This window comes from Dipteris shenzhenensis, chromosome 21 (assembly GCF_047967505.1).
Source record: "Dipteris shenzhenensis isolate YYH24624 ecotype China chromosome 21, Dip_SZ_1.0, whole genome shotgun sequence".
NCBI lineage: Eukaryota > Viridiplantae > Streptophyta > Polypodiopsida > Gleicheniales > Dipteridaceae > Dipteris > Dipteris shenzhenensis.
This window is the reverse complement of record NC_141616.1, coordinates 50,851,417-50,864,206: the sequence shown is the minus strand read 5'-3', so window position 1 is coordinate 50,864,206 and position 12,790 is coordinate 50,851,417. Positions and strand designations below refer to the sequence as shown.

Genomic DNA, 12,790 nt, shown 5'->3' with positions numbered 1-12,790 from the left:
GAGCACTGCCTGCAGGGCAGTGCTAATAAATTACCTTCCTTGGTGCACTGCATCTTGACAAAAGGTATTACGTCATACAACTCAATGGTTCTCTTGCTTGTGCATTGGAGTCCCAACCCTATTACTACCACTAGTGAAGTAAAAAACCTAAACCATTACTCATGAGGTAGCTGAGAATGGACAAAATTGACAAACGCAGCAGCTTCAGAAGATTGAATGAATTGGTGCGCTGAATCTCGCCAAAAGATATTACATCATAGAACTTAACGGTTCTTTGTTGGTGCATTGAAATCCCAACCCTATTAACTACCACTAATGAAGTTGAACCTCAGCAAAAAAAACATAAACCATTACTCATGCGTTAGCCGAGAGTGGACAAACTTGGCATAAGTGGGGCCAGAGATGCTTAGATGCGCGTTCCAACATTTCCTTCATTTACGTGTTCCTATACCTCCCGCTCCACCATAACAGCCTCAAGAGTCCATGTATCCCAGGTACTGCGACCGCAGGCAGACCTAATGTTGAAACATAAGACCTCAATGCAGAAACCCGGTGACACAAACCATGGTTTACTGACACAAATTTTCAGATCAGATGCCTCTATGTTCCTAGTGCCTTTATCATAATTTAAAAAATTGTAGCAGGAGTTTTGAGGAAAGGCTTGCAGCCTGTTTATATTATTGTTTCATGAATCCCAGCCCTAGAAATACATGATTCTCAAAAAAATTAACATTTTGAGATATTGTGACATGGCTGTGATCAATCCCTAAAAGCCAACAATCCTGGCTCCAGAAACAAGGCACATCCACATCTTACTTCTGCCACTCCAAAAACTAACTATTTTAGAAGTTTGGTGCAAGTTGCAACACCAACAGCAGCTGCCAAATGCAGGCAGCATGAAGAAAAGGTGTATCAGGGGAGCACATCGTCAGCAATGAACAGAGCACACCCAACTAAGGAGGATGTGGTATGTAAAACATGAGCTTTCTTCAACTGTGGCTCCATCTGCACCCTCTGTGCAAAAGCAAACCTAAAGAAAAACCATTCTCAGTTAGAGATATTAACTTAATTTTTATTTTAAACCTACAATTTTCAAAGACAAAGAAAAACATAGAGCAAAACATTGCCGCCCCAATTTTATTTTATCAAAAAAAAGAAAGCAACAGTGCATGAAGTGATGCATCAAGCACTGATGAAGCTTGAAAGGGGGGTGCTTCGGCATCCTGAGACATGATAAGAGCACCTTAACATTGTGTGCTCATTTGAATCCCAAACTAGAGTACATTGAAGCTCTCTTGGTTTTCAGAAGAGATATGCCAATTTATTTTTGCAAGTGCTCTTGAAACTTTAAAAGTTGACTTTACCTCTCCCCATGTTTTGAAGAGTAGATGGGCTGTGGACTCTCTTGATTAAGAGTGAGTAGAAGTACAATACACTTCAGGACACATGGTGAAGGAGCTGATTGAGAGACACACTTTTGAAGAAAGCGTGAGCTTTTTCACAGGTATTAGCAAAAATAGTGAGGTTTCTTCAATAAGTTCTCTCAAGAAGAGGTCTGCCAATTTACATTTGCAAGTGCTCTTGAAAGATTAAAGGTCGACTTTCTCCCTCTCCCCTATGTTTTTGAAATGGAGTGGATGAGTCTTGCACGCTCTCTTGATTAAGAATGAATAGAAGTACAATGCACTTGGAGAAAGAAAATGAATTACTTGAGGACAGTAGAGTTTACAATTTGATCATTAAGATGAATCAAGCTCATGAAGCCTGCCCATTTCCTGAGGGAGAGAGTCTTGACTTTCAGCTCTAGCATTGGCCTTACTTTTTTTAAAACCAGCATTTGATTGCAAGCAACTTTGACAGTAGAGTTACGATTAACAACTCAGACTTTTAAGACCGTGCTTTCTGTTCAAGTATGAGCAGGCGAGTTTGGCCTTATTTCTTATTACTTTGGCCAACCAAACAGCTGATTGGGAGTTGCTAGATTCAGTAGACGCTTTCAAAAGGTAGTGTTCCGATTGGCAACTTGCACTACGATCAGAGTGGAAGTTTAATTTTAGCAACTTTAAGGAGTAACCCTCAGGGCCAAAAGTTGATGTTCAGAAAGGGGGTAGTGAGTTGAATGGATCTCTAAAGAAGACACCTACAGGCTGAGAACTGCTAATCCAACACATCGAAACAACAAAAAGGCAAAATATTTAAGCTTAAGTTACACTGGTATCAGTTTTTTTCTTGCTTGTCGCACTGTTTTTCTAAATGAATGGCACATACATGTGTACTGGATGACATTGAAAGACTTGCAGATGAATGATTTTATGTGAGACTCAGCAAAGGCTCTAGCAGAAAATGTCCAGTACACAGATGTGGGAAATAAGGGTCTTGAATTCTTGAGTTACAGTGACTATGGGCCATTAAATGAAAGGATCCTATGAAGACTCTTAAGAATTCCAACCATATCTTTCTTATGTGACAACCTTGAGATAGCTTTTGATAGTGCATGAATTGAAGTCTTAAGATAAAGACTCAAGCGATTAAAAGATTACTTTGCTCAATATTCTACCATTCCCAGAGAAGACCAGCAAGACAAAGACGTATTTGAGTCACATGTATGTACACCAGTCATTTATGGCAAGATGTTCACCATGGGCTCCCCTGATATTCTCAAGAGTGTTGGGAATATGAATTTTTAGAATGGGGTGGGAAAGTTTTATACAAGCTAAAAGGGATTAATCTTCCATAAAGATAGATTTCACCTAATAGATCAAGAGGGATTCAGAATCTGGAAATCTCCTATTAAAATTGAATGCTAGGACGAGTGCAATCATCATGGTATCTACAAGCCTAAAACTTGATTTAAATGGAAATGGGATGTGTATGTCTAGTCATATGTGGCCGAGTGTTACCAAAGCCAATGAGAGAAACTAGAATGCAGTCAGCTTGTTCTAATTTCAATAGGCAAGGGGAGAAATACCATCAAGATAATTGTCACAGGGTTATCCCTGACAAATATGAGGATATTATAAGCTTGGGTGAGAGTCAATGACTACCAAGTGCTACATGAACTTACAAATTGATACAGCTCATATCTTTACTCGGGCTTTGATGATTAGCTAATGACTTTAAAGGTGACCAAAGCTCCAAGTTATATATTGATATTTGTAGACGAACCAAAAGTTAGGTTGGAATAACTCACATGGAATTAAATATTGGAATTAAATGGCACTGGATTGTAGATCTTATCCATAGGCATCGTAGGTTGGCAAGCCAGTTCAAAGGCTCCCATGTGGAGGGGGCACCTACGGTATGGGACATGGATGTCTACAGGACTAGGAGCAGGCCATGGACCTTACCTGTGACCTCTCTATGCTTAAAGTTGAGCTCGAGAAGCTCTCTGCTTGGGTTATGAGTTCTAGAAGGTGATTACTAGTGTGTGATCTAAGTCGTTCATTTGATTGAGCTATAATCAAGCTAGACCCTATGCCTACGGTTGTCTCACAAACATTTGGATACAAAGGAGCTAACTTTGTACCAGCTGGAGGAAAGAGTCACAGAACGCAACAAAGTAAGGGCAGTGAGAAAGGAGGACAAATGGGCAGTTTACAGGGGAAGGGAGAGCAATCAGAGATTCAAATCCAAATCTAGGGATTCTTAGGCTTGAACTAACGTAATGATGAGTCTCTTACACTTAGACACTTACACTTAGACAATAGAGCCATAACATGTAGCAGAAAGTAGATATGCTATGTAATAATCCGAAGACAGTTTATTCATTTCTTAGAGATGCTTTACAAATTCACATTTTGGATGCTAGACTGGATAGCAGCATGTCACAGACTTCTACACATTTGAGCTGGAACGTAGACAAAATGCAGTGGAGGAGGGGGCGGGAGGAGGTGACGAGGAGCTATGGAGCAAAGCTATAGAGACCACGCACAAGGCAGAAAAAACCAAAGCACACATGATGGAGGTCGCACCTATATTGGCTCTACTCTAAGGGAACCATGAGAGATGGGTATCACTCTTGAGATGGCCCACCAAATACAGAGATCACATAGGCCACGGCCCCCACTGTAGCGAAAGACAAACTGGCAGAGGCAAATACGAGAAATCCTCATATCCCATCAAGGGCTATTGTGACACCAGATCATAGTTGATTTGATCATATCTCCTACCCTCTCTCAAAATTTGAGTTTTGAGTTCTAGCTAGATTTTTGAGTTTCTTAGTGTAGCACTCAGCAAGGGCCTTAGCGTGCCCTGCTTGAGCCCATGGTGGCTTATATGAGATACTATTTTGGCTGTACTTTCATTCTTGAGGCCGTCCAACGTAGAGAGCAGCTGCTCAGGACACATAGGTGAGATAAGGGTGCACAGCCAGACTCCACTCAGAGCATGGTCAATGAGTTTTCCAGCAGGATAGCATCGACCAGCAGGCCCATAGGAGACAGAGGAGCCGACAAAGCCAAGATCCAAATGATAGACACAACCGACTCTCCAACGACTTGTTGATGCACAAACCAGGCTTGGGGACCTTCCCTCCATGTTCACCAGACTGGAGGCACGGCTGATAGGGCTGACAGTGGCACTTGTCCGACGCAGGGACATAGCTAGGAGACCACAACAGACCACACATATTGATTGTCACCAACACCCTATCACAACTTTTATGCCACCACAACCCAATAGACCGCCGGGCTTCCCCTTGGGCTTGTCCCTTTCGCCAGCTTCCAGAGGACCACCGTAGTGATGCCACACCATAGTTCCACTCTCTCCATGGGCTCATACATTTCATGCATTAGTATTCCTATGATTATGTTGTATTTGTCTTGGGCATTGATGCCCACTTAGAAGCTCCACCCACCCAGGTCATATTATCAAGTTCTTCCATTCTCATAGACCCTTGGGTCTTTCAAAAACTTTTAATAAACTTTGTTTCTTCCTTTCTTTCTCATAGGCCTTTGAGGCCTTCAAAAAATGTCATACCATCCTTGGATCTCATAGTAGGCGGGGCACGCTTTTGGACCAATCCGTCGTTATCTCTTGTGACGTAGTCCCCTACTATTGTCTGCTCTGCTGCAATAAGGCCTCTTTGTGTCATCGCATATCCATCAAATAGAGGCCAATGCAGACCTGGTCATGGAAGTGGATAAGCGGAGAGAGTGAGCAAAGTGACATGTCACAAACTTATAGGCATTTGAGTCAAACCCCAGACATAGGGGAGTAGAGGAGGAGGAGATAGCCAACATGAGAAAGTAAGATTAGTAAGAAGAGACGATGCGGAACTGTAGAGCTAGAGACCAAGGCACGCACGATGGGGGTCCAGCCCCTCCCAGCTCTACTCAGAGGGACCACCCGAGCCAAGGTGTCACTCTTGATAAGGACGCTGAATACGGAGATCGCGGAGACTAAACCCTCCCCCCTCCGCACAATGAGAGACCACTCAACAGACTCGGATACAAGACATCTTCACAGCCCACCAGAGAGTCACCATGGCACCTGGATATGTTTTTCCCAGCACTAGTTTTGAGTACTTGTGTTTTTGAGCTTTTGAGAATATTAGCATAGGAATCAGCAAAGGCCTTAGCGTGCCATTTGCCTCACACCACAGTGGCTTGTATGAGGTGCCTTCTCACAAGAGAGCCACCATGGCACCTGGATATGTCTTCCGACTCCTACTTTGAGACTAAGTCTAGCTATTAGTCGCTAGTTTTGGACTTGGAGTTTACATGTTTTTGTATTTCTACTTTTAGTCTAGTATAGTACTGAGCAAAGGGTCTTAGTGAGCCCTTTGTGGCTTGTATGAGCACATCTCACTTTGATATTGCACTTTTGTCTCATAGGCCCGCGAGGCCTTTCGAAGATGTTAATACATCTTTCTTTCTTTCTTTCTTTCTTTCTCGCCTTTCAGTACAGCCTAGAGGCCCCCTCTCCTTGGATACTACAGAATGAGATCAATTGTGTCATATGGTTGGATCTACTTCAACTCCATATAACATAGACTTGGGGAGGGATCAAGAGTTTCCCACCAAGCTCCAATTCTATCACGATCATTTTCTGATGATGTCGAAGGATGGATGATTGTTCGGCCTACTCTATTGTCTCACATGCATTGAGGATTGCCAATAGGTAGTTGCGGGTATCATCCCATCAATTTTCATTTGAGGCAACGAGGGCAACAAAGATACCTAGAGAGTAGACAATATGCAGACTATGCACATTAGGGGAGGTGGAAACGGAGGAGCACTTTACGTGTAGATGGCTGGAATACTATGAGAAATGGGAGCGTTCTCATTGCAGAAGGGACATGGTTTAAGACCACTAACCTAGGTAATTCATTTTCCCAATCAGGTGTGGGTCAGCCTATACCTGATAGAGCTGCAGAGGCATAGGGACCCTATTGCAACGGATCAGACAACAAGAGAAGATATCAACACTTGATATAGGGATGAATTGGACACAGATGCATGTCACAGACTTCTATGAGTTTTGAAATAGGGCTGATTCACAAGGAGGGGGAGGAGGAGGAGGTGGATGAGATGAGGGCAACTGGATTAGTAGGAGAGAGAGAGAGAGAGAGCACAGATTGCAGAGACCAAGAGCAGAGCAAAGACGGACCAAAGCATGTACGATGGGGTTTCAATCTATCCCAGCTTTACCCAAAGGTGACCACCAGACATGAGGAGTCACCATTGACAAGACTGATGAATACAATACAAGACATGGAAACAATGCTCCCCACCCATCCCAAGAGACGACTCGACAATGCTAGATCTGTGATATCCTCGCATCACATCAGAGGACCTCACCACCATGACATAGTTGTGCCCATCAGGAGGGTCATCTCGACTATCCCCACTTCTATATATATAGCTTCCTTTGATGTGTGATGTTCAGCTCAAGGGTCTAGTGTACCTTGCACCAGCCAATGATGGATCCACTTTTAGATATATTTTTTTGTCTCATAGGTTCGTGAGGCCTTTTGAAGACCGTGATACATGTTTCTTCTTTCTTTCTTTCTCTCACCTAAGCCTTGTAGCCCCCCCCCCCCCCCCCCCCCCCCCCCCCACAACACACACACACACACAAGAATTCCCACCTCCCCTTCTGCAGGGCTCCCCTCTACCCCACTGCTGATGTGCAGACGCTACCTGCTGCTTCTGTGCAAATGCCTCTTGCTGCTGCAGCTGCTGGCGCTGCTGCCTGTTGTTGCCTGCTCCGCTGCCACCCATTGCTGCTGTTGCTGCTGGCAATTCTCTGCAGCCACCCATAGAGGCCCCAAAAAATCCCCCTCACCAGAAGGGCACTGCTGCCAAGGCAGCCCAAACAAGTGGAGCATTGACAGGCTGCTGCAGGGCAGTCTACACAGCCCAGCAAAAAAGCCCTCCCCCCCCCCCCCCAACTTGAGATCGCTCATAATCACCCTTACCTTCACATCAGCCTCCCCCCTCCACCAATAGCCTCTCTGACAAGCCTCGACAACCCCCCCCTCTCTCTCTCTCTCTCTCTCTCTCTCTCTCTCTCTCTCTCTCTCTCTCTCACACACACACACACACACACTCAGGCACGCCTGGCAGCTTTGCGTCATAGATTGGCCCTACGGGATCACCCCACTATATCGATGGATGAGGATCTGACAACTTTGCAGATAGAGGAGAGATGGGCTCTTTTGCAGCTGCGGGATGCGGCTTGCAAGAAGGGGAAGTGGGCAGTAGTGCGGGATGGACGTCTCATCACCGGACGCCACCGATCACCTGACCGTTCTCCCACATAGGGGGGTAGGGTCTATGAGATGCAGGATACCGAGACGCTCGCTTGCACCATTTGGAACTGTAATGGTACCCTTTGGTCAGAGCCTGGGAATTTCTCAGTCCTACACAAGACAAGACATAGTCTTCTACACAGAGAACATCATAGCCCAGAGCGTCCCTTACCGATGGCCAGTGGACACACTTGGGAGTCAGCCTACAGGGAAGAGATGAGGGAGATAGGCGGAGTACATGGATCAGGAGAAGTGGCAATCCTATATAGATCATCTCTCATCGAGGCGATCTCAAAGGAGAGGAGATATCCACACTTTGGGTTTCTTTAGGTCCGATTACGATGTAAAACTAGCCGAGATCTCTTCATAGCTTTCTGCTACTTCCCACTAGAGACATCACACTTCGCCAGGGCAGTGCGGGAGGACTCTGAGATATCACCATTCACACCTCTCCACCTGGATATCACGGATTTTTTGAGCCACGGAGATGTTCTCCTAGTTGGGGACTTCAACGCGAGGACGGGAGCACGTTAGGTGCCACTGCTAGATTTTCAAGAGGATGTTGTTTTACTTTCCGACATAGATCTTGCTAACGCTAGCATATCACCAGTGTTCGCTAATAGATGGGCCCCTATTACCTCCTTTGGGCATGCAATCCTTGATCTAGGTATGGCGCACGATCTCATTCTCTATAATGCACGATCTCATTCTCTGTAACGGTCTTGAACGATGGCCTTCTTCCAGTGGCTTCACCTGCTTTCCACATGGAGGGGGGTCTAGCAGGGTTGATAATATCCTGGGATCCCCTACCTTCACATCACACATCACGGACTTCTTTGTTTCACCACCTCCACCTGGGGCTGATCATACATATATTTTCTTTAATATCACCACTCCTTGCCTTGCTACACCACCTACCACACCACCCACTTACACTACCTATCACGATATACATTTCGATCACACCCTCTCACCAAGATATTCTGCACGACTCTACACTCTACTCACTTATATTGATCACATACCTCTCCTAGAGAACCTGGCCGCTTTGATTACCCAATAACTGCACGAGGCTGCCCTTCATGCCTTCCCGTACACCACATGCTCTAACCGTCCACCGCCTCTACGCTCTGTGCGATGTAATAGTTGGTACGATGACGATTGTAAGGCTCTTCACCCACAACTCCGATTCGAATCCAAACATGGCCTACTGAGCGCACCGGACACATTACCCGATTACCGCCGTCTAGTTCGCCAAAAGAAATGAAACTTTGTTCGCCGAAACGAGGAGGAATTGCTGAACATCCTATTCAGTAATCATTCCAAAGACTTTTGGCAACGGTTTCTTGAACGGCGGTCCCCCTCACCACTCACAGATACTCAGGTTTGGCTCGATCCGCTCACACATTATATGAAATCCCCAACCAGCCCAATCCTGATCTCTCACACACACCACGACCGACCTCTTGCACTCTATTCACTCCAGGGGACGTCAAACACGCGATCATGAAACCGAGTCAAGGATCATGAGGGTTTATGCACCAAGTTTGTTGCATGCGGGATTGATATCCTAGCCCCTATCCTAGCAAAGCTATTTAATGAAGCAATTTGTCTCCGTTTCCCACGTACATGGACCCTCAACACTATCACACCTATCCACAAGACAGGGGATCCTATGAGTCTAGGTAACTATAGGACCATTATGAAGATTTATGCTTCAGTACTAGATATGGAGGTCAGTTGCTATGTAGAGATGCAGGGACTCAGAGCAGATGGGCAGGCAGGCATTCGGCATAATCACGGAACCATGAACCACATACTAACACTCAGGAGTGTCATAGAGGAGGCCAGGGCACAAAAACAAAGGGTCTAATGCTGCTTTGAGGATTTCCACAAAGCATTCGATACAATACCACAAGCACGTCTCAACAGGTACTCGCACGAGTTTGGCTATGGTCAGGAGATAGTTTGAGCTGCTATGGCACTTTACGAGAGCATTTTTGGTAGAGTCCGGACTCACTCTCACCAACCTTGTTTGGCCCTTATATCGACGAGCTTGAGTCTTTTATGTGGACCCTAGAAGGAGATGGTTGCTCTCTCGTCGCCTCCTTACTCCAGATTCTGTTATACGCAGATGATGTAGTACTCTTATCCTCATCCGCAGCCCGCTGATGGGCTCCAGAGACATCTAGATGCACTATTGGCTTTTTGCGAGTCCCATGACTTGAAGGTCAACCTGGGTAAAACCAAGGTTATGATCTTCAACATCTTTAGAGATGTAGCACACAGAGAGCAATTTACGTTTGACAGGGCACCAGTGGGGATTGTCTCATCATACACTTACTTGGGGGTTCTGTTCTCTGGATCTATCTTCACGATGAGACCGGCGATGCAAGCCCATTTGAGTAGAGGATACGCCTCACTTGACCGACTGGAGAGACAGTGCTTCCATTCGCATTTTCATGACCCACTAACCAAGGCTCTCCTTTTCGACTCCTTGGTCCGTCCTATGGGTATGTACAACAACAATTGTTGGGAATCAGACCTATCCAACATAGAGTGGACTCGAGTGGAGAGATTACAGGTTCTCTTGTTATCACGGATGATCTGCAGCAAGCCATCTATTCCTCATCAGATCATTCACGGGGCATCTCCATTGTAGTTAGATGCGGCATTCCAGACTATCACTTATCTATACCGTATGCGAGCTTATGGCTCCTGTACCATAGGGCGACGCAGGCTACCTTGGTTGGCATTAGCATCTTCTATGGCACTAGCAACTCAGGGTGATGAGAGATACTGGTATGCATGCACATACAGATGGTTTAAGAGACTGGGTTTCCATATAGACAAGCTGCCACCCTTCCAGTATAGCATTGATGCTCCGTTTGTCCCGTTTCTAGGGAATGAGTTCAACCCGATCATCCGGGAGGATCTCCTACAGTTAACACACATTCAGGACCTGGTTACAACAGATAGAGCTTCCTGTGAAGCTCAGTTTCTATCAGAACCACTGCCTGCACATCTCTGAGGAGGGTTTCATTATCCCACCCTGGATACACCCAGATCCACCTCCCACACTCAAGATTGCCATTGGATAGTTTTGTGTGCCCTCACACCAACTCCGTATCGAGAGTAGGGGCAGACGGGATCCCTAGAGAGAGTCGTATCTGCACATTATGCGAGCGGCACGAGGTGGAATCAGAGGAGCACTTTATCTTCTGTTGCCCAATCTACTATGAGATCCGTGGACAATACCACTGCCTTTTCAGAGATGGATTCGAGGGCCTCTCCAGACTCCTCTCATACCCAAAGCAGAGTTGCACCTAGCAGCTTTCATCCACGAGGCGGTTCGACATAGAGAGCGTCTCACAGATCACGGAGATAGGAGCAGGGGGCCTTGCCTGGCCCATCCCAGAGTATGATCATTGAGTTCTTCCAGTCAGAGCATGTTGCTTCACCGGCCACAGATAGCAGGAGAGACAGAGACCCCGAGATCGAGATGCGACACACTCGATAGAGGACAAATGCGCAAATCACACTCACCGACAGTTTTTTTGTTTTTAAACCTGGGGTGCGGACGACCGGGGTTACTATGGCGCTCGTCAGGAGTTGGGTAGCTACCAGGAGGACACGACGGACTACTCGTCCACATAGCAGACAAAGATCTATCACAGGATTTTTGCCTCTCGGGTGTACCTTGACGTTCCCTTATGCACTGTATTGTATTGTATTGGATCAGACTGCGTCTCCCATGGGGATGATGATGTCAGGGATGGATGTATATGACTATGGTGACATAGTATGATGATATCGTTGATTGTGTCGACACACTTTTCTCTAGCATGGGTTAGGATGCTCACTTCGTAGCTCCACCTTTTTGCTCATTGTATCAGGTTTTCTTTCAGTGTCATAGACCCATGAGACTTTAGCAGACTTTAATAAACGCTCGTTCTTTCTTTCTCTCTTACTTTCTAACGGAAAGAAATGCCCACTGGAGCATGAAATATACACCCAATGAGGGGCTTCCTTAACAACCCACTCCTACAGACACAGGATGATAACCCACAGCAAAATTGCAATCTACCATCCAGGAAAAAAGGTTGTTGACAGGATGCCATTCACAAAAGATGACGGACCCGTCAATTTCTGTCACTACACTAACACTAATCATTTCTTGTCAAAGACCAGCAAGGTGTACACTGATTCTCCTTACAGTCATTTGGAGCTTTTAGTGGGAGATCTTCTTTAACTCAAGGATGCTACCGAGCCCCAATTAGATGTTCGAAAAACCTAAACAGAGGGTATGCGCACAGCGGAAGATAGATAGAATAGAATAGCCTAGGAACTCACAAAGTGGTCTTGGGGGTGGGGTGGAAGACACTGATCTACTCCAAACATACCGCCACTGTGCGCCTCCTGTCACAATGATATGCCAAGTTTTGTAAATAGTTTTTCCACTTAATGCATGCTTGTGGGTAGGCACTTAGGTGTGCACATAGCCAAATAGTGCTGGTCCTGGGTATTGTGAGCACCTTTTATCAGGAGACTCTATGTTCTGATGTTAAAAATCTGTTTGAGCTTATGAATGAATTTTGCAAGGCAACAAATGGGAAGTGATGAAATGCAATGTGGATGCCAGGCACTCCATAGCATAGTATCCAGTGTTACGGTGATGGTGGGTTGAGTATTCATTTGGGCATATGTGGTTGTAGTCTCGTTGTAATGTCATATGGGCATTGATGTATGAATGAGGGTGAAGTATGTAATTTCATGTGTGGCATGCATGCATTAAATGCCTAGTTTAAGTGTATGTGCAAACGGTGTGTCAAAAGTTGGGATTTTGGGCATTAAATTCCTTGGTCTAAGATTGGGGAAAGGGAATTGGAGAGTGCTTAGTGGCAAATTGCAAGGGGTGAGGTGGCTTGAAACTTTGGAAGCAAAGGAATGTACATACGAGGTGGCTACGTGATGGAGATTTCCAGGCTTCTGGAAAGCAAGTTGGCAATGGCACGTAAAGTTGCAATTCCTGGAGAA

General features: G+C 45.5%; 1 protein-coding gene across 1 annotated transcript in view; it reads right to left on the bottom strand.

The window, feature by feature from the left end:
- Positions 1–358: 358 nt before the first annotated feature.
- Positions 359–12,790, bottom strand: part of LOC147889022 (uncharacterized) — a 41,597-nt gene continuing 29,165 nt past the window's right edge. The window contains exon 6 of the mRNA XM_087392575.1: positions 359–1,028. Within this exon, the coding sequence (XP_087248701.1) occupies positions 913–1,028 (116 nt within the window). The 3' untranslated portion in view covers positions 359–912. The remainder of the gene's footprint in view (positions 1,029–12,790) is intronic.